Source organism: Chaetodon auriga, chromosome 10 (genome assembly GCF_051107435.1).
Source record: "Chaetodon auriga isolate fChaAug3 chromosome 10, fChaAug3.hap1, whole genome shotgun sequence".
Taxonomy (NCBI): domain Eukaryota; kingdom Metazoa; phylum Chordata; class Actinopteri; order Chaetodontiformes; family Chaetodontidae; genus Chaetodon; species Chaetodon auriga.
The window spans coordinates 24,882,501-24,904,922 of NC_135083.1; the positions used below are offsets into that span (position 1 = coordinate 24,882,501).

General features: G+C 39.8%; 1 protein-coding gene across 1 annotated transcript; it reads left to right on the forward strand.

Moving 5' to 3' along the window:
- The first annotated feature begins 4,474 nt into the window (after window positions 1-4,474).
- On the forward strand, window positions 4,475-20,572 carry dnase1l1 (deoxyribonuclease I-like 1). Its single transcript, XM_076739933.1, has 9 exons — window positions 4,475-4,545; window positions 14,729-14,904; window positions 15,755-15,843; window positions 16,030-16,119; window positions 16,227-16,339; window positions 16,447-16,559; window positions 16,652-16,809; window positions 17,620-17,716; window positions 17,835-20,572. Exons 2-9 carry the CDS (start codon window positions 14,755-14,757, stop codon window positions 17,979-17,981), a joined length of 957 nt encoding a protein of 318 aa, XP_076596048.1. The 5' UTR covers window positions 4,475-4,545; window positions 14,729-14,754; the 3' UTR covers window positions 17,982-20,572.
- Window positions 20,573-22,422: the final 1,850 nt, after the last annotated feature.

Below are 22,422 nucleotides of genomic sequence, written 5' to 3' on the forward strand. Positions count from 1 at the left end.
CTCTCTCTCTCTCTCTCTCTCTCTCTCTCTCTCTCTCTGTGTGTGTGTGTGTGTGTTGTTTTATTTCGGTATCGCTTTTACAGTCCAGAGCCATAAGAAAAAAGTTGAGCCTCTTTTATCTGTTGATCACGTGGTTCATGTGTCTCTGTCAGCCTGTTTAAATGGACTCAAGCGGGAAACAGCAGCGACTCTGTCTGCAGGTCAATATTAACACGTAATGTTTGTGGTTGGCTGCTTGTCCACTTCAGTTTTGTGGTCATGAGCAAGCAGCTGAACTCAGAGACTGTTTGAAATGCCAGAGGGAGACTACAGGTGTGATCCCAGTACACGGCCATGCAGTCTTCTCCCTCGTTCATTGTGTGCATCAGATTCATGGAAATACACCGACGCTATGTCGTCTGTACAACACGGCCAACACAAGTAAAGGTGTGTCGTGACGCTTTCTCCTCCTCCTCCTCCTCCTCCTCCTCCTCCTCCTCCTCTTAGAGCCGTTTTGTTCACGAAACAGTAAGTGGCAGAGATGTCTTCATACTGTAAATGAGAGCTCTACATTCTTGTCTTCTCACCGGTGAGTCTCTGTGTGTGTCAAGTGTTGTATGGTTGGTTGTTGATTTCAATTTCTAAGTCAACAGAAGCCAGATTCATTCATTTCAAGTTGCACCATTAAATTTGTATGAAACAGGGTCTGAAAAATATTTTCCCTACAGACCACATTGTTCTCTCCTGGCACGTGGAGGGGCGTAAGTGTTTTTACACAATAATAAACTCCACACTCAGAATCTGAGCAACTCATCCCTCCTCTTCTCTCCTTTGTCTCCTGCTGCTCCACGTTTAATAGGCCAGTGCTGCTTGCTGGTTGCGGCAGCATTTTTGTAAATATGTATCTGTACTCTAAGACGCTTTGAGTTTATTCCCACTAGCCCATACCCTGATGTTCTCCCTGATGTCTACACCAATCATCCAAACTCTACGGTCCCAGCTAGTACATGGCTCTACGTATGGAAGATCACACAAGACCCTTTTTATTATTAGTCAGTAGTTACAGTGTATGTGCTCTAACAGTGGTTATCAAACCTACTGTATATCTGGACATCCCCAGACAACTCCTTGAATAGGCTTCTATATATAGTTACTCTCTAATGACATCCAGAGACTCACATTTTGTCCAGTGTCCACTTCAGTCTCCACTGCATAAAGCAGCAGCCACAAATAAATAAACTTGTTGCAAAGTGTTGTCATGTGGCTGACTCTCTCTACCAGGTATCATCCTCACTTCACTGCAGCTGCACATTTCCAGTGTGCTCTACATCCTGCTCTACATCCAGATTTACCAGCATACTCTGAACTGGTTTGTTCCTGGCTTTGTCTTCATCATATCCAACATGAAATGAATTAATACAGTTCACATACACACGCTGTAGAATCTATGACCATAATGTGTCATTACTGAAGGACGTGTTACTGTTTTCCTTGTATTTTCTTGCCTGCCTGTCTACCTTTGTATAATACTTAATAGTGGACTGGTGGTCAGGCGCTACTACCACCAGGTCCATGAAGACGAGGAGTCTGACAAAGAAAGCTCTTACCTCTGACACATGACTGTAGAGATGACGTAATCATTTTGATTGGTAGTTCAACAGTGACAAACAAAAGACTAAAGGAAGAGAACTGACTGTGATATTCTTTGACAGGTACTATAAGTGTTGTGAAACACACACACACACACACACACACACACACACACACACACACACACACAAATGAGACCATTTCAATTTCAAAGTTCTGTCTGCACTGCAGTCCCTCTGACTGCTGCCACTACTGTTGGCCTGCTGGTTACTGACTAAACTCAAATCTACAGAATCAGAGAGACTCACTTAGTGGTTAAAGGTTCACCTTATACGACAGGAATTTAATACTACTACCACTACTACTACAACTACTACAACTACTACTAGTACTACTACTACTGCTAATAATAATAATAATAATAATAATAATAATAATAATAATAATAATAATAATAATAATAATAATAATCCTGCTTAGATTTAAGATTAAACAAGTATGACAACCATAATGTCCTCAGACCTCTGCAGTCTGCTTGCCTCTCTTTTAGTGCCCTCTACTGGTGGTTTTTGTATCGTCTCTGTCATCATTCATCTCATGGACATTGACGGACATTTGGCTGATTTTCATGGACAAGAACAACTATACACCTGCAAAGAATTTGATTTACGTAGATGTTACGTAGAAAATATAAAGAAAGATACAGTAAAAAGCAAGTAATGCAAGTCAAGAAGCATAAATAGAAAACAGAAAATTGATAATAAAATCTGAAAAAAAGTTACTTAAATGAAGAAGCTCTACAGTTTTGTGAACAAATGTGCAAATGTTCACAGTGTAACAATATTTGTAGTAATCCAAAATAGATGTTACACATTCAATCAGATAGCATAGACCTCATATTAATGTAATGTGTAGAAATCCATCCTTTTCTTTGGCAGGTTAATCTTCTTCAGCTGCCATAGAAAGTATATCCTCTGCTGGGCTTTCTTGGTGATAGTACTGAAGGCAGAGCTGATAGTCACTCCCACTTTGAGGTCCTGTGTGATGATGGTGTCTCAGGAAGTGGACATCTGAGAAGAGCAGAGGGGAAAGGAAAGGACGCAGCCAGTGCTGACAGTCCAGGAGTCAGAGACTTCTTCCCTTAGCTTCACCTGCTGTCAGACAAGAAATCTGTAGTCCACCTGTAGGTGTAGTCAGGCACACAGGGAGAGCTCGTCCTGCACCAGAGCTGGGATGATAGTATTCATGGCAGAGGTCAAGTCCACAAACAGGATCATGGCACAGGTTCCTGAGGAGTCCAGGTGCTGGAGGACGAAGTGGACAGCCATGAGACGGTGAAATGAGTCATGTGGGATGGTGTCATGATGGTCCCTTGACTTTCAAATGGACAGTTGAACTCTTTCAGGTCACTGGCCATGCGCAAGTCATTAATAGAGTGGGGGGCTTTAGGTTTGTGTTCTGTCTGAGCCCCTTCCAGACACATTCAGAGTTGATGGCTGTGAACTGGTGAGTTTAGTCATTTAACATCATTCACCACCTTGCTAAACCTGTACTTTGACTCTGTCCCTGTCTCCACTCCTAAATGACTCTTCTTTCTGTGATCTAATCTGAGTTTAGCTGTGAACCAGGGTTTGTCATTGTTAGAACTCACCCTGGTGTGTGACGCCACAGCCTCTGTGAACTCTGCTGGTAGCAGTCCTGAAAACACCCCAGTCAGTACAGTAGTTCACAGCTCTACCCTCCCAAATCCCAAACAAGGACATTTCATTTCTGTTGCTGGAGTTTATAGCAGTTTGCTCAGTTTGCTCTCTGTGGTTTAATGGACCCCAAAAATAAATAATGTCACTCTGTAGGATAACATGCTATTTCTTAACCTGTGAATGACTTTTCTGCCAACAGAAATAACATATATTTCTTCACATTACATACTGTATAAAACATGAAATATTTCCTTATGTGGTGTATCAACCATGCATTGGTCATTTTTAGATTTTGTGAGTGTCTAAATTCTAGGTATCATTGTATAAAAATAGTAGAGACCATATTGTTGTGCTTCAAAGTCTCACTCTTTGATATACTAACTGCCATGAAGCACTTCTGCATACTTTATTTGTACTGTACACACAGCTGCTACACTCCAGCTTGGTCATACTGTATGTGCTGATGCGATTATTGTACTTAACATGATGGTGGTAAAATAAAGTACCATGATAATGTGAAGATAAAGAGCTGGAAATTGGGAAACAATTGAGTACTAACATTCAGCAATACTTAGTGTGACATCTCAGCAGAAATGGCTGCTGTTCTTCCTGCAATACCAGCGTACATATGAGTAAGAAGTTATATTTAGAGTCACTCCACCCTGTTCCTCCTCTAACAGCCCACCCTCTCTTGCATTTTCTTCACGCCCATTCCTTCAAAAGTGCGCAATGAGTGCAGAGAAGTGCAACACTGTACAACACGGCCATAACTGCATTGGTTTGTTTCAAAAACAGACACTTTTCCACCTATTTTCATGGAATTTCTTTAACTGTGTTAAACAGAGTGTATATATGTGTGATTGTGAGAGTCATAGTGTGAGTGAAAAGACTGAGGGAAGAGTTTTGTGTAAGAGAACTGAAATTAAAAAAAAAAACAAAAGACAGAAAGTGGGAAAAGACTTTCCCCTCAGAATCTACAATCGCTACTCTGGATTAACACTTTATTAAGAGAAGCACTGAAGCCTGAAAACCTCTTTGTAAGCTGCTATCTAAGGTTTAATGTCCACAGTGTCTCATCTGACATGAATGCTGATGTCTACAGTCCTCCAACAAGTAAAGACATATCTTAATCGAGGTATTGAGTTCAGAAGCTCTCCTGGCAGCACAGTATCGACTGCACCTCCACAGCTGGGAGTCCCTCCTCCAGGAAACACAGCTTCGAGTTTCACTGCAGAGAAACAAACAAACCCCACAAGCCTCAGGAGCTAAAGAGCTGGTAAGTTTCTGTCCTTCACTTTGACCTGCTGTTATTCCGTCAAAGAGTGAGTCAAGAAAAACAAATCTTACCAGAACATGGCTGATAAACTGAGGTGTGTGTGTGTGTGTGTGTGACGGAGAAAAAATACAGGCAGTATATTTGTTTCCCCCCGACCCTGAAACGGACAGGACTGTCAGCCTCTGTCGGCTTTGTCCACACTAACTTTTTTCTTTGTTAAAACTATTAAAACTGTTAGAGAAATGACCTCCGTCCGCGCAGAGCCGGTGAAAAACAGAGTTGACACACTCTTTTATGTGCTGATCACGTGGTTCATGCAGCGCTCAGTCAGTCCAACCAATCCGCGCTGTCTACATGTTTAAACGGACAGGAAACAGCAGCGACTCTGTCTGCAGGACTTTCAGTATTTTTTTTTCTTCTTCTCAGTGCTTTATTGAAAAGGTACAGAAATAAACAAGTACGGCAACTTTCATTTAACAAACATTGTAACAGTATAACGAGATTGCCAAGGGAACAACAACTTAGCATTAGTGCAAATCATCTCAAAATATAGCACATACATTTGGTGCTTCAATATAATAAATTCAGAATGGATTGAGGTAGAATTAAGGTAAACAAATCAGAAGAATAAAATTAAAAGAATACAGAAAAATAACAAGGCAATAAACATTGATGTCACAAGGGGAAATTCATATTAATTTCAGCTATCCAATTCGGTGGGGAAATTTTTTAAGATATCATACAATTTCTGTGCTTTTATACCTTTAAGAAGGTTTAAAGACTTCATGTACATTTTAAATTCATTCAGGAAAACAATAAATTTGGGGGATGATTTCAGTACTCTATTCTTGTGGATAAAGAGTTTGGCTAGACATAGAATTACATTACAACAGAGTTCATCATTTTTGTTTTGCAAGATCATACCAAAAGTTATATCATCTCTAGAGATAGAAGCTGGAAACAATGAATTTTTTTTTGTTTGATCCATTTGTGAATATTAAGCCAGAATGTTTGTACTATGCCACATGAGAAAAATACATGGTCCGTAGTTTCAATGTCATTTTCACAAAATGTGCATATATTGTCATCGATATTAAAATGTAGTCTAAGTAATTCTTTAGACGGATAAATGTTGTTCATAATTTTAAAGTGTGTTTCTTTCATTTTAGGGGGTATAGGAAATGTTAGGTACATTGTTCTTAGTTTATCAATTGATTTTTTATCAAATTTATGTAGCATGTCATTTTTGTTTTGTTTGCTGGGAAATAATTTTTCAGTCAGGCAGTTTCTTATAAAGTTATTGTTACATTTTTGTCCAGGATTAAAATCCCCTGTATTGACAGTGGGGCCAGTTGTGGCATTATAGGTTGGTGTGCCAATATGCTTTTCGTTAGAACTATAAATTCTTGAGGAAGTGCTTTGTGTAAATCAATAAAGTCTGATTTTGAAGGGCTGAATTTATGTTTAGTGCAAAATTGTTGATAATCCAAGAGATTACCACTGGCATCAATTAATTCAACTATAGACCATATATTTCTCTCATACCAATCCCGATAAAATAAAGACTTATTTCGGTATAGTACATATCTGTTATTCCAAAGCATAGTGGTATGGGGTGAAAAATTATGCACATATAACATTTTCCAATATAATAGAATTTGTTTATGGAACTCTGATAATGATATAGGTAGTTTATTGATATTAAAGTCCGCCATGAGAAGACATTTCAATCCTCCAATCTTATTAAATAGGGAGTTTGGGATACAGTACCAAAATGAGTTGCTCTGTTTGATCCAAGATTTCAGCCAGTTAATTTTTAAAGTTCCATTAAGACAATCAAAGTCAATAACTTTTAGGCCACCATCCTTAATTTCTTTAACCATATTGCTTTTTTTCATATAGTGTAGTTTGTTTCTCCAAACAAAGTTTAGGTTGATTTGGTTAATGGATTTCATCAGTTTATCTGGAATGGCATTAGAGTAAGCTGGGTAAATACACCTCGATAGACATTCCATCTTGGTTAAGTAAATTTGGCCGAGTGTTGAAAGGTCTCTTTGGAGCCATGAATTTAATTTGGCTTTACTCTCTTTTATTTTGTTTTCTACATTCAAGGACTGACTTTGTTTTTGGTCTTTTGTAAGATAAATACCCAAGTATTTGATTTCTGACTTGATAGGGATATTACCGATGTCTTTTAGTGGTGTATCATGAATTGCAAGTAGTTCACATTTGTTTAAGGTCAGAGTTAACCCAGAAGCTTGGGAGAATTATTTTATTTTTTCGATAGTTATTGGAATCTGATGTCTGTCTTTTAGAAATATTGTTGTGCCATCTGCTGGTTGGCACCCAATACATTTAATTTCTTAATGTCATTACAATTTTTTATGTAGATTGCCAACATTTCTGTGACTAGAATGAATAAATATGGTGAAATAGGACAACCCTGTGGAATCCCTACATTAACATTAAAGCTGGGGGTGGTGCCATGAGGTAGTATGACACAGCTGCTGATATTCTCATACAGACCACCAACTAAATTCCTAAATCTGACTCCAAAAACTAATTGTTCAAGAACTCGGAAGATAAATGAGTGTTCCACAGAGTCAAACGCTTTATAGAAATCTAAAAAGAAAAGAAACCCATCGTCTTCAATTTGATCTCTATATTCAAGGATGTCCATTACCAGCCTTATATTATTGTGGATTGATCTTCCTTTTAAGAAACCAGACTGTGTTTCTGCAATAAGATTTGAAATCCCTGTCTGAAGACGAATGGTGAAAATGTAGGTAAGTAGTTATAATCAGAATTTCTAAGAGTAATAGGCCTTCTGTTTTCAATAAATTTGGGGTCTTTGCCAGTATTTGTTTGAATAAGTTCTCCTGCTGTTAGGTTTCACGTGTAGAGAGATAACGCTGTGATCAGTTAGTGGAGCAGCAGAGATATCAGAGCTGAGGTCATAGCATAGCAAGTGGTTTGCAATTAACCAGTGGTCAATTCTGGATTTATAATTTGAGTTGAACCATGAGAATTGAAATATTCTTGGGTTTAAATGTCTCCAAGCATCAGTTAGGTTTTGGTTATTGCAAAAGTTGGTAAAAGTGTTGTTTGGATGACTTGCAGAGAATCTGGAAGGACATTTATCATAAAATTCATCATGGACTAGATTAAGGTCACCACCAATTATAACATTATCGGTTGAGTGTATAAATTTAATGTTTAATTAATTTAATGTTTTCTATATGTAAGCCAATTTGTTCAAACAGGTGTCTGTTTTCAGTGCTCCCGTTGTAACCATAAATGTTGATTAAAATGAATTTGAAATCATCAAGGGTCATGATAAGTATCAGCCAGTGACCATTATCATCTGCCATATGAGAAATAACCTGAGCCTTAAAGTTTTTCAGGAGGATGGCGACCCCTGCTGATCTTGAAGTACCGTGGCTGAAATAAGCTTCATCTCCCCATTGTTTAGACCAGAATGTGACATCTTCAACTTTGGAATGACTTTCTTGCCGAAAAAACTATATTAACATTTTTCCCTTTGCAAAACAAAAAAAAAAAGCTTTTCCTTTTAGTTATGTCTCTTGGACCCCTTGCATTAATAGACATGAGAGAAATGTCATTTTTTAAATGGAACATATAACACAAAACAAACAAAGATTGAGATGAGTTATCTGAACTATTTTAGAACAAGAATAAAGTGTTATCTAAAGATATTGAACCTTTACAGTAGCAAAACCCTGAGAGCATAATTGCTTATCAAAACTCACTTGCTTGCGGGATTAGATATCCCGAATTATTATTGTATGGTATACTATGGTGTAACTCTTTGACCATTAATGAAAGCATGGGGGCCTCAAAACATAGTCTTATGTCCTGCCTTCCTCGCTTGTTCAATTTTTGGCCATACAGCTCTTCATGCCTCTCTGTCAGCTTCGGTGAGATCTTCTGCAAAGCGGATGTTGAGCTCCCTGCAGACGGGGTGTTGTTTGGTGGTACACCGAGTTCATCCCTGAAGTGTCTTGCAGTGACTTGCGTGATGATCGGCGAGCATGGTTGGCGATGTTTGGTCCTAGACGATGCACAGAGTCTAAGATGAAGTCCATGTTCCTCTTCCAGTGTGGAGCGATCTTTCCGATGATGTCCTTGATGATCTGACGTGTGTTTTCTTCCTTTTCCTCCTTCAGGCCATTTAGTCTTAAGTTCCATCTCCTTTTGTATCGCTCTACCTCTGCAGTCCTGTTTTCCAGCTCTGTGTTTTTCTCTGAGTTGTTTCACTTCTAATTCCAATTCTTAGTTTTTTCCTTGCATTCTTTGATTTCAGCTGAATTAAATTCAACCGCTTTTGCAATGTTGGCCATGGTGAGTCTGTTTTGTTTTAGTTCTATTTTGAAGTCCTCCATCATGTTTTGAAATGTCCCAGTCGCTGCCAGGATAGCAGCAGTTGAGGCATGTTCACCTTCAGCTGCTACAGTCGTGTTCTCCTCTCCTTTTTGTTTTTTCTGTGGAACTGACGGTTTGGAGGGCGATGTTAAAATGTTTTTTATGCCTTTGGCGTTTGTTTCCATGTTCTCTGGACCACTGTAGTTGTGTTGTAGGAGAGCCCTAGCTTTAGTATTGGCGCTAGCTTTAGCCATGTTGTACCGTCTTTGGTGTTGTTACAAATTGTCCGGAATTACTTACAGGGTGCTGAATGACTCTGACTTGACTTCGGTAGGTTTTACAACCAGCAGAGTGAAGTTTATGTGAGTTTTGAGTCCGTATTATTCGATTTTCAAGGTTTGCTATTCGGAGCTACTTACAGTGTGACTGCTCCCTCTGCCATCTTACCCGGAACCCCACTTTCAGTATTAACACATAATGTTTGTGGTTGGCTGCACTTTTATTCCACACAGCATTGTTTTGTGGGAGCAGCAGAGAGACAGCAGGAATCACTTTCTCTTTCATTCTGGAGGGAAGGCTCCTGCTCCCATAATGTACAATACATTTCCAACAGTGGTAGAAAGTAACTCATCAAGTACTGTACTGCTACTTCTATGCCACTACATCTCAGAGGCAAATATTATGCTTTTTACTCCAGCGTAATTAAAACGTATGCCACTTTGCAGATTCAGATTAATAACATAAAATATTATCAAGAAATAAATGATGATGTAATATTATAAGATGAGCTTCAGGGTGAAATTCACACAAATTAACCCAGCAGTAAGAAAATAGCTCCACCTTTACCAGCTGCAACAGAGTAGTGAAATGTGTATTCATACATCAATGATTATACCTCAGTAATATACATTATTCTGAAATGGGCCATTCTTCATAATGACTACTTTTACTTTTTGTACTGGAAGTATATTTTAATGCAAAAATTGTTGTACTTTTACTTCAGTCAGATTTAGAATGCAGGACTTTTACGTGTAACAGAGTGTTACGACCCTTTGATGGATTAAGCTAGGGATAAAGGGAAGCAACACGGTGCGGTGATGTTAAAAAGCAGAATGCCGTTTATTGTTTAATGAACTCAAACCACCACAACAATTAATACCAACAACAAACAAACCCAAATATAGGAATAACCAAGGGAGAGGGCGGCGGGTGGCGGCAAATCATAAAACAAACAAAACACAGCTACGCCTATCTTCAATTCCACCCCAAAATTGACTAGCCTACAAAGAACAACAAAAAGAAGAAATTTATCTGCCTGCCCTGTTTCTTACCTCAACAAAAATTACACGGGGACCACCACCCATAAACCTAATGCGCGAACAGAAAAGTTGCCGATGGTGTGGTGCACGGTGATGTGTGAAAAACAAAATAAACTGACTATAGCCCAGCTCCCCAAACCTAGTGCCTCAATGCAATTTAATCGAACAGAACTATAGACTCACTGTCAGTACTAATCTTACAACTTTTTCGAAGAGGCACGACGAGGCGAACTGATCACTGTTCGGGCGTCGACAGCACACACTTTTTATAATGTGCGCGCGTGCCCGGATTGGAGAGTACGCTGATGAATGGAGGGAGGAGAGGCCAGCTGGAGCCACTGGATTGGTCGGGTACACTCACGGAGGCGAGGGGGGGCTGGAGAGAGAGAGCATCTCCAAATTAGGAGCCGCCGCGAAAGGGAATCCCCGGTGACGTCATGGGTTCCACGCTGCTGAACTGGAGAGGCTCAAGAATAAACAGATTAAAAGAAACGAACACCTAACGCCCGTAACACAGAGTATTTCTACACTGTAGTATTTTTACTTTGACTTCAGTAAAGGATCTGAATACCTCTCCCACCACTCATTTACAGTATGCAGTAATATTTTTCTCATGCTTCTATGGTCATAATGACTCACATCCTAATGTAAACATCTTCACATCAACATGTACAACAAGTGAATATCAATGAATGTCAGCAGCTGCTCAGTTTAAGTCAAGAAAGAAGTTTGGTCAATCAATGCAAAATAGACAAGGCAACCAGCTGCATCCAGCAAAACATTTGATTCTATGCTATTTCCAGTGAGAGGGTATGTTTTTCTTTTTTGCTCCTCCAGGTAGAGAAAGATGGCAGAAAGCAGGCCAGGAAAGACACACAGGTGTTCACAATAGCCATTACATACATTCTAACTCTGTGGAAGCTGAAGAATTCATAACATAACACTAGTAAATAAAATGTTTTATTTCTTTCAGGGTGGCAGGTGGTCCTGTTGGGAATAGCTTGCCTCCTATACAAATAGGCAGTTGTAGCATTATAAAATGAACAGCAGCTGCGAGCATAGAGAACAATCATGAATCAGTGGAAACAGGAAGTGGAACGTGGGTGTCTGCATCACTGTTTCCAAAGGGAAACAGCTGCATTTCATTCCACATTCAATATGCCCCCTTTGACCTCCCCTCAGCACTCAGAGAAACCCCCTCCGCCATCATAAGTGTTGTTCCATTTAACTGAAAACTGACGTGAACTTATTGTGATCGATCCGCTGAGGGAGCAAGTCAGCAACAACGGTCACTGTACAGTGGGCAGTGGCATGCAATGGTTTGGGCACCCTGGTCAAAATTTCTGTTACTGTGAATAGTCAAGTGAGTAGAAGATGGACTAATCTCTGAAAGCCATTAAGTTAAAGATGAAACATTCTCTTTAACATCTTAAGCAAGATTAGAGCAATATTTTTGTTTTGTACAATTTTAGAGGGAAAACAAGGAAAAGAGCACCATGCAAACGTCTGAGCACTGCAAGAGATATGAGCTCTCTGAGAACTTTTACTTTTACCAAGCTCTCAGACCTTAATTAGCTTGGCAGTGCAGTGGTTTGATCAAAAACATCATTAGCAAAGGCCAAGTGATACAAATTTTAAAGCTTTATAGATAGTCTGACTCCTCTGAGCAGCTGCTAGCACTCTGAAAATTAAAATTATTGATGCCCACAAAACAGCAGAAGGCTATAAAAAGACAGCAAAGTGCTTTCAAGTCACTGTTTCCGTCAAGTCAAAATGGAATTCACAAACATCCGTTAACAGAACAGTGGAGGCGAAGCTGAGGTCTGAGGGTGAGAACTGCTCGTAGGTTTGTTAGAGAGGCAAATCAACCTGACTGCAGAAGACCTTCATGAAGAGTTAGCAGACTGCAGAGGTGTTGCACATCCTCACCAAAAAATTCAGCATCAGAAGCAATGAGCAAAGGTATGTTTGGAGAAGAAAGGCTGCAGAATTTTATAAAGACCACCTCTCCAACTGTCAAGTACAGGGCTGGATTGATCATGCTTTGAGCTTGTGTTGCAGCCAGTGGCACAGGGAACATTCCACTGACAGAGGGAAGAATGGATTCAATTAAATAGCAGCAAATTCTGGAAGCAAACATTACACCATCTGTAAAAAAAGCTGAAGATGAAAAATAGGATGGCTTCTACAAGAGGAGAATGAAAATGTGTCATCTTCAACTTCATGCTGTTTGGAAATCATTTCGTCTTGCTTCGCTATTTACAGTGAGAGACAGTTCGACCAAGAGTAGACAAACTTTTTCATGCCACTGTATATCACCCACAATGCATTGCAGTTATGTATTTGGTGCAAGAAAATACATCCATGATCAGGTGGCAGTAATGCACATAAAACTCAAGCAACCATAACAGACCCCCAGCCGACTGCAGGTCAGAAAATGTCACTATCTCACATGCTTTTCTGTTTCACTTTCTCTGATATACCTTATTGGTCGGTACAGGTAGGCTTATGTGTATAGTTCACTCACAGAGTTAGTAGATTTTGCAAGCAAATCTCATTGATAGCTTGATAATTTCCTGAAAAATGTCACATAACTTAGAGCGCTGTATTGTTCAGGTTGTGTGATTTAATATTTTTCCCAACAATATTTGTTAGCGAATGGAAACATTGCTGTTTTGCAAGATATCAAAATTCTTAATAGTTGTGATAATCATGATACAGATCATTAATAGAAATTTCTAAATCATTGTTGCACCTAATTACCAAGTAATGACATATTACAATTATCTGCAGAAGATAATTGTTCCTAATAAATATAAATGTTCCTCCCCCGTCCATTTTGTCTCTGCTCACCAAGTAGCCTCTGTGCGACGTCTGCTGCTATGTAATACCAAAGGCTGAGGGCAAGTGAATGAGGGAAAGTGGAACTATTAATGAAACGCAGGGTACGTCTCTGCCGTTCCAAACTAAAACACAATCCTGGAGTAAACTAAAATAGGATCAGCAGCATTTCCAAAACTCTGTTTTATAGCTTTGAAAAAAAAAAAAAAGAGTAGTGTGGAGGTGACGTGAAGTTATGCCTTTCAAAATGAGAACACATTCGTGTGGATGTATCCGATGTGTTTGACTGTCGATCTTCTTGACAACTGTTCATCCGATTCTCTTCACACTTGGCGGGTGTATTGCTGAGGAACATAGGAAGGACAATGCTGATTGTGAAGTTGTTTAGATGAGCAGTTGTCAAGAAAGCTGCAAGCAGCAATACAGGAGAGGAACCGAGCCAGAGAGTCCCCGCAGTTACAGATTCAGCAGTTTCAGATCCATTTCGAGTGAGTGTACAGTTTGTTGCTTTGCCCTACATTCAGTGAATTAACTATCATTTAGCAAAGAAACAGAAATAACAAAAATAATTATTGTTATCAAAATTAGGTGTAAGACTGGGAACACTTCAATAAACTTTAAAACTGGTGGCGCATTGTGATAATACTGTGCTGTTAATAAAGTTTTAAAACGGGGAAAAAAATTGGAGGCACATGCTGCATCTTGAACTGTCTGGGCTCTCCAGCTCTGCAGGTCAATGACATTGAGACCAAAGGACAAACACCCAGCCTGTTCTGAACAGGCTCTGCACCAGTGACATGACATGAGCAGAGCAGCATTTGAAGCTCCTGCCCCTTGATCTGTCACAGGTGTGTTGTCATGTTAATGTCTGCTGTCTGCTGTCACACATAAAGACAGGAGACTTTAAGTTGTGCCTGCATCAAATGACTAAACTGTACAAAGTCTGGAAGGGAATATCTTGGGAAAATGGACTGAATCGCTTTCTTGCTGAGTCTAGCTGTCATTTTTACATTTCTGTTTATGTTTAGCTCTGTCAGCTTCAGAGATGCTGCCAGTATTTTTTAACTTTGGACATAGCCAGTTTTGCAGTCTCCCCCAGTCTTTATGCTAAGCTAAGCTATTCCCCTCCTGGTAAATCTGCTTTCAACTGGCAGGTAGAGAATTCCAGAGGGCTATGCATTTAAATGAGAATGCAGTTTGTGAAAATCTGGTCAGTCTAGTGGTCAGGCCTGTGCATTTTTATGCCTCCACACCGGCGACAATCATGGCCGGAGGCACTGTGTTGGCAGGTTGTCTGTCTGTCTGTCCCATTCTCGTGTACAGGAGATCTTAGGCTCACCTTAAAGGAATTTCTTCAAATTTGGTACAAACCTTCACTGGGACTCAAGGATGAACTGGTTAAATTTTTATGGCCTAAAGTTAAAGGTCACTGTGACCTCAACTGGTAATGTCACTGTTTGGGGGAGGCAACAAGGAGGCAGTTGTCTCATGTGGCCTTTCTGATGGAACGTTCACTCTTGTCCAGATTTCTACATATGTGTATTTACAGTAACTGCTCTTTCTGCAGTTTTTGTGTACACAAACTGTAGATGTTTAATCTAATCTGATTGTGCTTTTGTGTTTTTATCGTCGCAAACAAGGTTACTTTCACTTGCAGCTGTGTGCCATGAGGTCCTCTTCCCTCCTTCTGTTCTCCGTCCTCATGGGAGCGCTTGATATTCAAGGGGCTTCAGATTTTAGAATCTGTGCCTTCAACCTGCATCACTTTGGGGAATCCAAGTCAAAAAAGAGCGATGTCATGCATACTCTTACCAGGGTAAGACAAAGACACATTTGGCTGAGACACTTTGATGTTTGAACTCTGTCTTGATTGTCAGAGGGTAAATGTTCTTATTCATTCCATTTTAGATTACAGCTCTCAAATTACTCTGTAATTATGTAGTACATACGGCCTGTCAGTAATACTTCTTACTGATATACTCTCTGGGTATCTGTATTAGGACAAATGAGGGTGTACAAAGTAAGAGGACAAGAGTTTAGGGGATAAGCAGGTTACTACCTGTTGCTGTGGAACATTGGGCTAAGAATGGGAGGAAGGGTGTACCTTTATGGCTGTAGCTATGACGTGGTTATGCATATCATAATGATGAGTACTGGAGAACCATAATTTGTTTTGGTATCCAATGTATGACCTATCTGATGATCAAAACTGATGTTACCAAATTCACCCCATTCTCTGTGATCATAAAGTAAGTATTGGGGTTGTGAACATTTCGTATTCCAGTATAATCACACTGTACACTCTAACCAGAAAATAAATGCTATATAAATGCTAAGTAGAATGTATTAGAATGTAATGTATTTCAATTTCAGGGCACTGTGTTTTGCAGACACATCTTTTATCATGGTGGTCTATGGGGAAAATGATTTTTGGCCTCAGGGGCTTTTATGACTGCAATGCAATGAGTGGCCCCTGGTACAAACTGGCGGCAAGACTGGACAGCAGCACTGTATCCAGTTCTCTTTATGCATCTGTGGCCCAACAGGCTCACTACTATGTACTCACTAGCAATGACATAGCTAGCATCTTCTTACCCAACATGCAGCAGTCACCTCTGTCTATTATTGTCTAAGTCGCTTTTTCATTGCGGTGATATCTATTCCAGATCATCGCTCGCTGTGATGTGTGTTTGCTTCAGGAAGTGAGAGACAGTAAAGAAAGAGCTATACTGCTGCTGCTTGACCGCCTTAACAGGTGATTAATCAATTGCTTTCAAACCCACGCACACATAAACACAGTAAGACCACACAACTATGCAGTCCTATCAATACAGTACAACACATCTGTCAGTCACGACCACCCCTCACACAGAGAGACAGAGTTAGCTCAAAGAGCAGTATTAACAGTGTCCTCTGTTCTGTCCATTGATTTTTCAATCAGTTATGACAATAAACATGCGTATGATGTTGTGGCCAGTGAGAGACTGGGCAGGTCCGACTCATACCAGGAGCAGTATGTATTTGTTTACAGGTGAGTTGAACTATGTGTCTACACTCGTGCCTCTTTGCAGCTCAATGCACCAATATCTTAAAACATGTTAAGTACAGGCTGTAATGTGTTTGTGTGAATGTGTGCAGGACAGACACAGTGACACTCACTGGCCAATATCAGTACCCAGATGAACTACCAGGAGATGTTGATGCTTTCTCCAGAGAGCCTTTTGTTGTCCGTTTCAAAGCCCCCAAAACAGGTGAGTTCTCTAACACTCAGAATAACCATTTAAGATGATGAAAAGCCTAGTGATGTTTAGGCTTATAAACACCTTTCCCTCCCTCCCTCCAAACCCCATAAATTCAGCCATAAAGGAGTTTGTCCTCATACCTCAGCACACCACTCCAACAAACACCACTAAGGAGCTTGATGCACTGTATGACGTTTTGCAACATGTGAAGAGGATGTGGAAAACTGAGGTAAGGTTTGCTGAATGTAACTACAACTGAGGCTGAAGTTCAGTTGACTTTGAAGTCTTAACATCACTGTTTTTGTGTATGTGTATGAACAGAATGTGATGCTTCTCGGGGACTTCAATGCTGACTGCGGCTACCTTGCTAAGAAGAACAGGAAGAATGTGCGCCTGATCACAGAGAAGAGCCTCTTTTGGCTTATTCCAGATAAGACTGACACCACTGTGCGATCAACCACCTCCTGCACCTATGACAGGTGAACTCACACTCACCATAAGCTCTGGTCCAGACCATCCAGACCCATTGTACTGGATGTGCCTCAGGTTGCCAGGCCTGCCAAGCACAGTGTCACAAATGTGTTGACTATATCTCAGTGACCTTAGTGGAGGCCGCTGTATTTGCACCCTCTAGTGTGTTGTCACTGTGGCAGTTGGTTTGGGTCCCTGTGTGCAGGTATGTCTGTGACCAGCACAGTATCCACGGACCTGAGCCAATCATGCTATCACTGATAAATACCAGGCTCAGGTTCTGTGGAACATTATAGTGATTTTCAGTGAGGGGCGTGGCACCTGTCAGTCATAACTAAGTTTGATATGGCACAGCAAGGTTTTACTTTGGAAAGGAAAGTCCAGCATTTGATTTTATTCTGTGATACAGTAAGTGTCACTGTGTTGAAGCTGCTGAGTCTAATTTGCTGTTTCCCTGTGAGTGAAAAATTGGCCCTCTGTGAAATCAGATGCCCATCTCATGAACTACTCCTGGCACTGGATCTGAATGGCATAGTGATCTTTATCTGAGCTTGCTAGGTTAGTTGCTAACAGGACAATAAAGTCCCCACATTTTATTCAGAAGACATTTGTACCATTTGCCTCCTGTCTCACAGGGAGTTACAAACATGTCAGTTCTATTGTGTCACCAGTGAAAATCGTAATTCACCAAAGTTAAACTTGATGTAATAGTTTGGGACCATTTACTTGGGCCCCATAAACGAAACCACTGATCACTGCAAATACATTGAATTAACAGTGTTTCTGAATGCTGGTGTCCATTCTGTGTGCTACAACAGGATCGTTGTGCATGGGGAAAGATTTGCCAGAGCAATTGTGCCTTTTTCAGCCAAACCATTTAACTTCCAAATGGAATACCGACTCACAGAGGACCAGGTAACAGAAAAATAAAAATAACAGTAATGTATGCAAACAATCCTATACAAAGCATAAATTCCGTTCTGTAGATGTGTGTTGAGGTTGGTTAACAGCTTTGTGTGTGGTTTCTGTTCAGGCACTTGAGGTTAGTGACCATTACCCAGTGGAGGTCCTGCTGAAAGAAGTCCCCTTCAATGGTGGCACTGGAACAAAGGAGACTCAATCAAAGTTATTTTCTCTGTTTATTCTCAGCCATCTTGTCCTCCAAATGTTAACATGCTAGTTTGAAATTAAATATATGTGGACTTGTTATCTTAGTCTGAGGACAATTTTGGGACAATTTACAGCATGAACTGATGAGAACTTCATGATTCCCCAGCACATGGAGTCCAACTTGCCAAATATCACAGATAACACTCCACACAAATGGCTCAGGGTTAGGAAAAACCTCCGAAAATTACAGAGCTGTTGACATTTACCAGTATGTGATGCACCATATTGCACAACAGTTTATTTACCTGTGTATCTACGTGGAATACCTCAGTATGATGAATCTTTCCTTCATAGCACTGCAGAGAAAACAGTACAGATGCTGGTAGATGTGAAAATGTTGATAAATCACTACCTCAGATTAGTAATCTGTTCGCTTAATGTCAATTTAGGAAAGTTGATGAATGATCCAAGGCAGAGAGGAACAGGTGCCTATTAGGTTTCTATAAACTGCCACCACTGAGTTTCTATGAACTGGATGATATCTGCATTATCATCATGTTTTTACAGCAAACAGTCCAAATAACTAAATGCTATGAATTTAAGGAAATTCGTCAAGTATTTCAAAGGCACTAAACTGAGGGAACAAACTAAGAAATTCAACAGTACAAACTGAGACACTGAAATAACACAGAGTACATAAATTACTAATGTGATGGAACAATTTGTCAAATGTTTCTCCATGAGATGGTGCTACAGTATAGAGGGGAAAAGGTGAGGTTATTACCACCTGAACATAGTGTTAGTTCAGGCACGCCACTGAAGCCAAACTCAGCTCACAATCCCAGCACATCAGTTGATAGCAGCTAATCTCAATTGAATCAGCTGGTGGCTCAGCTGATTCAATTCTATTTATCAGATTGGTAAATCTCATTCAGGGCGCCTTATTTAAGATGCTGCAACTTGCTTACCTTTGCTGCTTACTCTGCAAGCAAAAGTGGCTCCGACTGACTGAACTATTAGAAAATGTTGATGACTTAATATACATAAACAAGCCATGCACTTTTCAAACACTATAGTTGAGATTGGTTTTGGAATGCTATATATGGCATATTAAACATGTCATAAACAAGTAATGAACTGTCTGCTGATCTTTCAAACCACAGGTCAAACCATGGAATATGCTGTTCTGTTTTTTTGTTTGCTATCTTAGTCTCTCTCCTGTTCTCTGACTCCACTATACAATCACAAAAAACACGTTGTTTTTTTTTTTGTTTTTTTTTTTTACAAATCAGGTCAAATTAAATGATCTACAGATGGGTGACAAATTAAAGGAAAAACCTGAATAAGTGACTGGAGAGACATAACAAATGCAAATGCTTCCACGTAGGTACATTGCGTGGTACAATGAAGCAATTAACATGTAGTCATGCTCTGTGGCATGTATGGAAATGCTGAGCAGGCCCATTTGATTCTGAATAAATCTAAGTGACTTTTAAAGAGGGTTCACTGTTGGGCCATGGATGGCAGGAGCTTCAGTCCATCTGCTTGTTCAGGCTGCCAGAGGAAAGAGAGAAGGGAGAGAGGGATGGAAAAAAAAGCTCCCCATGTCTACCCCAACACTGTCCATAATCACGTCACATCAAACAGGTTTTAATTAGATTCACATCCAGATCAGAGTCTACTTAGTAAATTCACAGTTCATAGTGATGGCAGCTAAAACTAGTGAAATGGTTTCATAAGGAAGTTTTGGGTTGTTATTTTGTAAAATTAGTTTTCTTATCAGAGACTGGGTCTCTTTCAGGGTGTTGGATGATTGCCACAGTTTCAAAGTGGACACCCAAGATTAGCAAATTAGAAAAGATAAGACTTTATTGATCCCACACCGGGGAAATTAGGTCATTACAGCCACAAAGTATTACAAAAAGCAAAATCAGTGGCATAGAAGGGTCAAGATAAAATAGTATACAGTAGATTAAAAAAAGGTATACAGGACTATGGAAAATCAATTGTGTATATGCACATTATGTATAGATTATAAAATGTAAATGCCATGAAAATACTATTGCCAGTATTCTTGTGAGAAATGATCAATGTCATATGTTATATTAATGTTGCATGTTGTACTGCACTGCACAAACTGAAATGTCAATCTGCCCTTCTGCCCCTGAGTTATGGTGTTGAGTGATGGACGACAGGAAAGTGTTTTGCAGAACATTATGATGTCACAATGAAGTTCATCTTCAATCTTTTGGATACAAAGTTTCACTTACTTATTTTATCCTATGAGACATTTGTATGAAATTTTGTCATAATTAGCTTATTCTTGAGTTATGGCCAAAAGTGTTTTTTTGTGAGGTCACATTGTCCTTGATGTATCAACGCCAAATTCTAATAAATTAATCCTTAAGTCCAGCTGTATTTTTGTACTAAATTTGAAGAAATTCCGTCCAGGTGCACGTACATATGTACGTACCTCCCTGGCATATGTATGTACTGGATGGACAACATGAAAACATAATGTCTCCGGCCATAGCTGTCAGTGGTGTAATAAATGTAAGGAGACAACATTGGATGTGAGATACCATTGGTGGAAATTGCTAACTAAGTACATTTATTTATGTATTGTACTTAAATAAAGTTTTGAGGTCCTTTTGTCATGCTACAGTTACTTCTGTTTAGTCTTTTTGCCCATTTTTTTCTTTTTTCTTTTTTTTTTGTTTTGTTTTCCAGTCATTATCATTTCAGATACCTACACCTGCCCTATAATTACCCTCAGTGTGTTCCAGCCAATCCCAGCCATCTGATCTCCTCACCCACAGCACACCTGTTCCCCACTTCCTCATTATCTCCTTTGTGTACATACTAGCTCTCTTTCCCCAGTCATTAGCCTTTGTTCTGTCTTATTGTACCAGCCCTCGTTCATGTTTCACCTGCCTGCCCCATGTCTGCTTAATTTGCCCTCGCAGACAAATTACTTGTTGCTGAACTGTTTTGAACTCTTGCTAAGTTAATTAATTATGTCTTCAGTCCAAACCCTTAACAATTTTATCGTGATGGAGCATCTTCATGTGGTTTTCTATGGTGTGACCACCATTTGCCTCACAAAACATGACACATCTCCTTCATATGGAGTTGAGAAGGCTGTTGATTGTGAGCTGTGCAATGTTGGTCTGCTCCTCCTCAATGGCTGTTCAAAGTTGCTCGATATTGGCAGGAACTGGAAAGCACTGTCCAATATGCTGATCCAGACCATCCCAAACATGCTCAATGGGTGATATGTCCTGTGAGTATGCAGGACAGGCAAGAACTGGGATGTCTTCTGCTTCCAGGAGTTATGCACAGATCCTTGCAATAAGCGAGAGAAAGTTTCCAGAGACAACCCGAAGACAGCAAAAAAAAAAAAAAAGAAATCTCTTACCCATTACATGACTGGTGATGGCCATCCATTGTCAGTTGTAGATAATACAGGATTTTGTCATCCTGTCATTGTACTGGAGCAAAGTATTAGATTCCCAGCTGTCACCACATTGCAGAAAGGGTGTTACCAAACAGGTTTCCACTGAGAAGTAGGCTCTGGGGATATTTGGGTCTGAATATGAGCACTTAGGTGATCTCACCAGTTAGCCAGTTTTGACACCATTTGAGGAATTAACCCAAAAAAGTGAGCTCCTGTGATGCTTTTGTTGTAAATCAAATTCAGCTGTCCGAGAAAAAATGCTCAAAAAGGCTGCAGGAGTCGAAGTCCGAGAAGCAACTTTATTATCGATAATAAAGGGGAAACACTCAGAGACACACAAGATGTCACTCCAATAAGTTCTCCAAGTCTCTCCAACTTACAAGGGTCTGTGTCTGTCTTTTATACAGTTTTGCTCAAGGTCACCCCCACCCTTGGGGCATCTTCTCTTTTTTCTGATCCTTCTATTTTTTATACACCATTACGTTATCTCTTGACCGCTAGTCTGGGCTTATAGGTACTTTTACTCTTCTTATTCCCTTGAAATTTCACCATTAGCTTCTAATTGTCACAGGCTTTGTTTTTTTAAAAAGTATTTACCTCTTACAATTACACCATTAACTTCTGATTGTCATAAGCTCTATTTTTTAAAAAGTAAGTATAATCACAATAATCACCAAAAATCAATATGCATTAAGACATAACAAATCATAGTGTGATTGATAACATTGTTATCCTTTCATAGAGTGATGATAGATAGATAGCATAGATTGAACACAGTAAGGTTATATGAGGACACACAGGGCTATGCAAGGTTACAGACAATGCCGATCAAAACCGGTTAGAACCTACTAACACTGGCTGCAGAGACACCTGCAAACCATGGATTACAGTGTTTGACTCAATTCTTCACACATCAGTTGAGAAAAATTATACTACACTTTGGCATCAGATGTAGTTCCTGCTTTGACCATGATTCACAGACTTCTGGCAAGAAACAGACGAGGACCATGGCATCAAAACACTGAAGGGAACCTTAGCTGCAGCCATCAAGAGA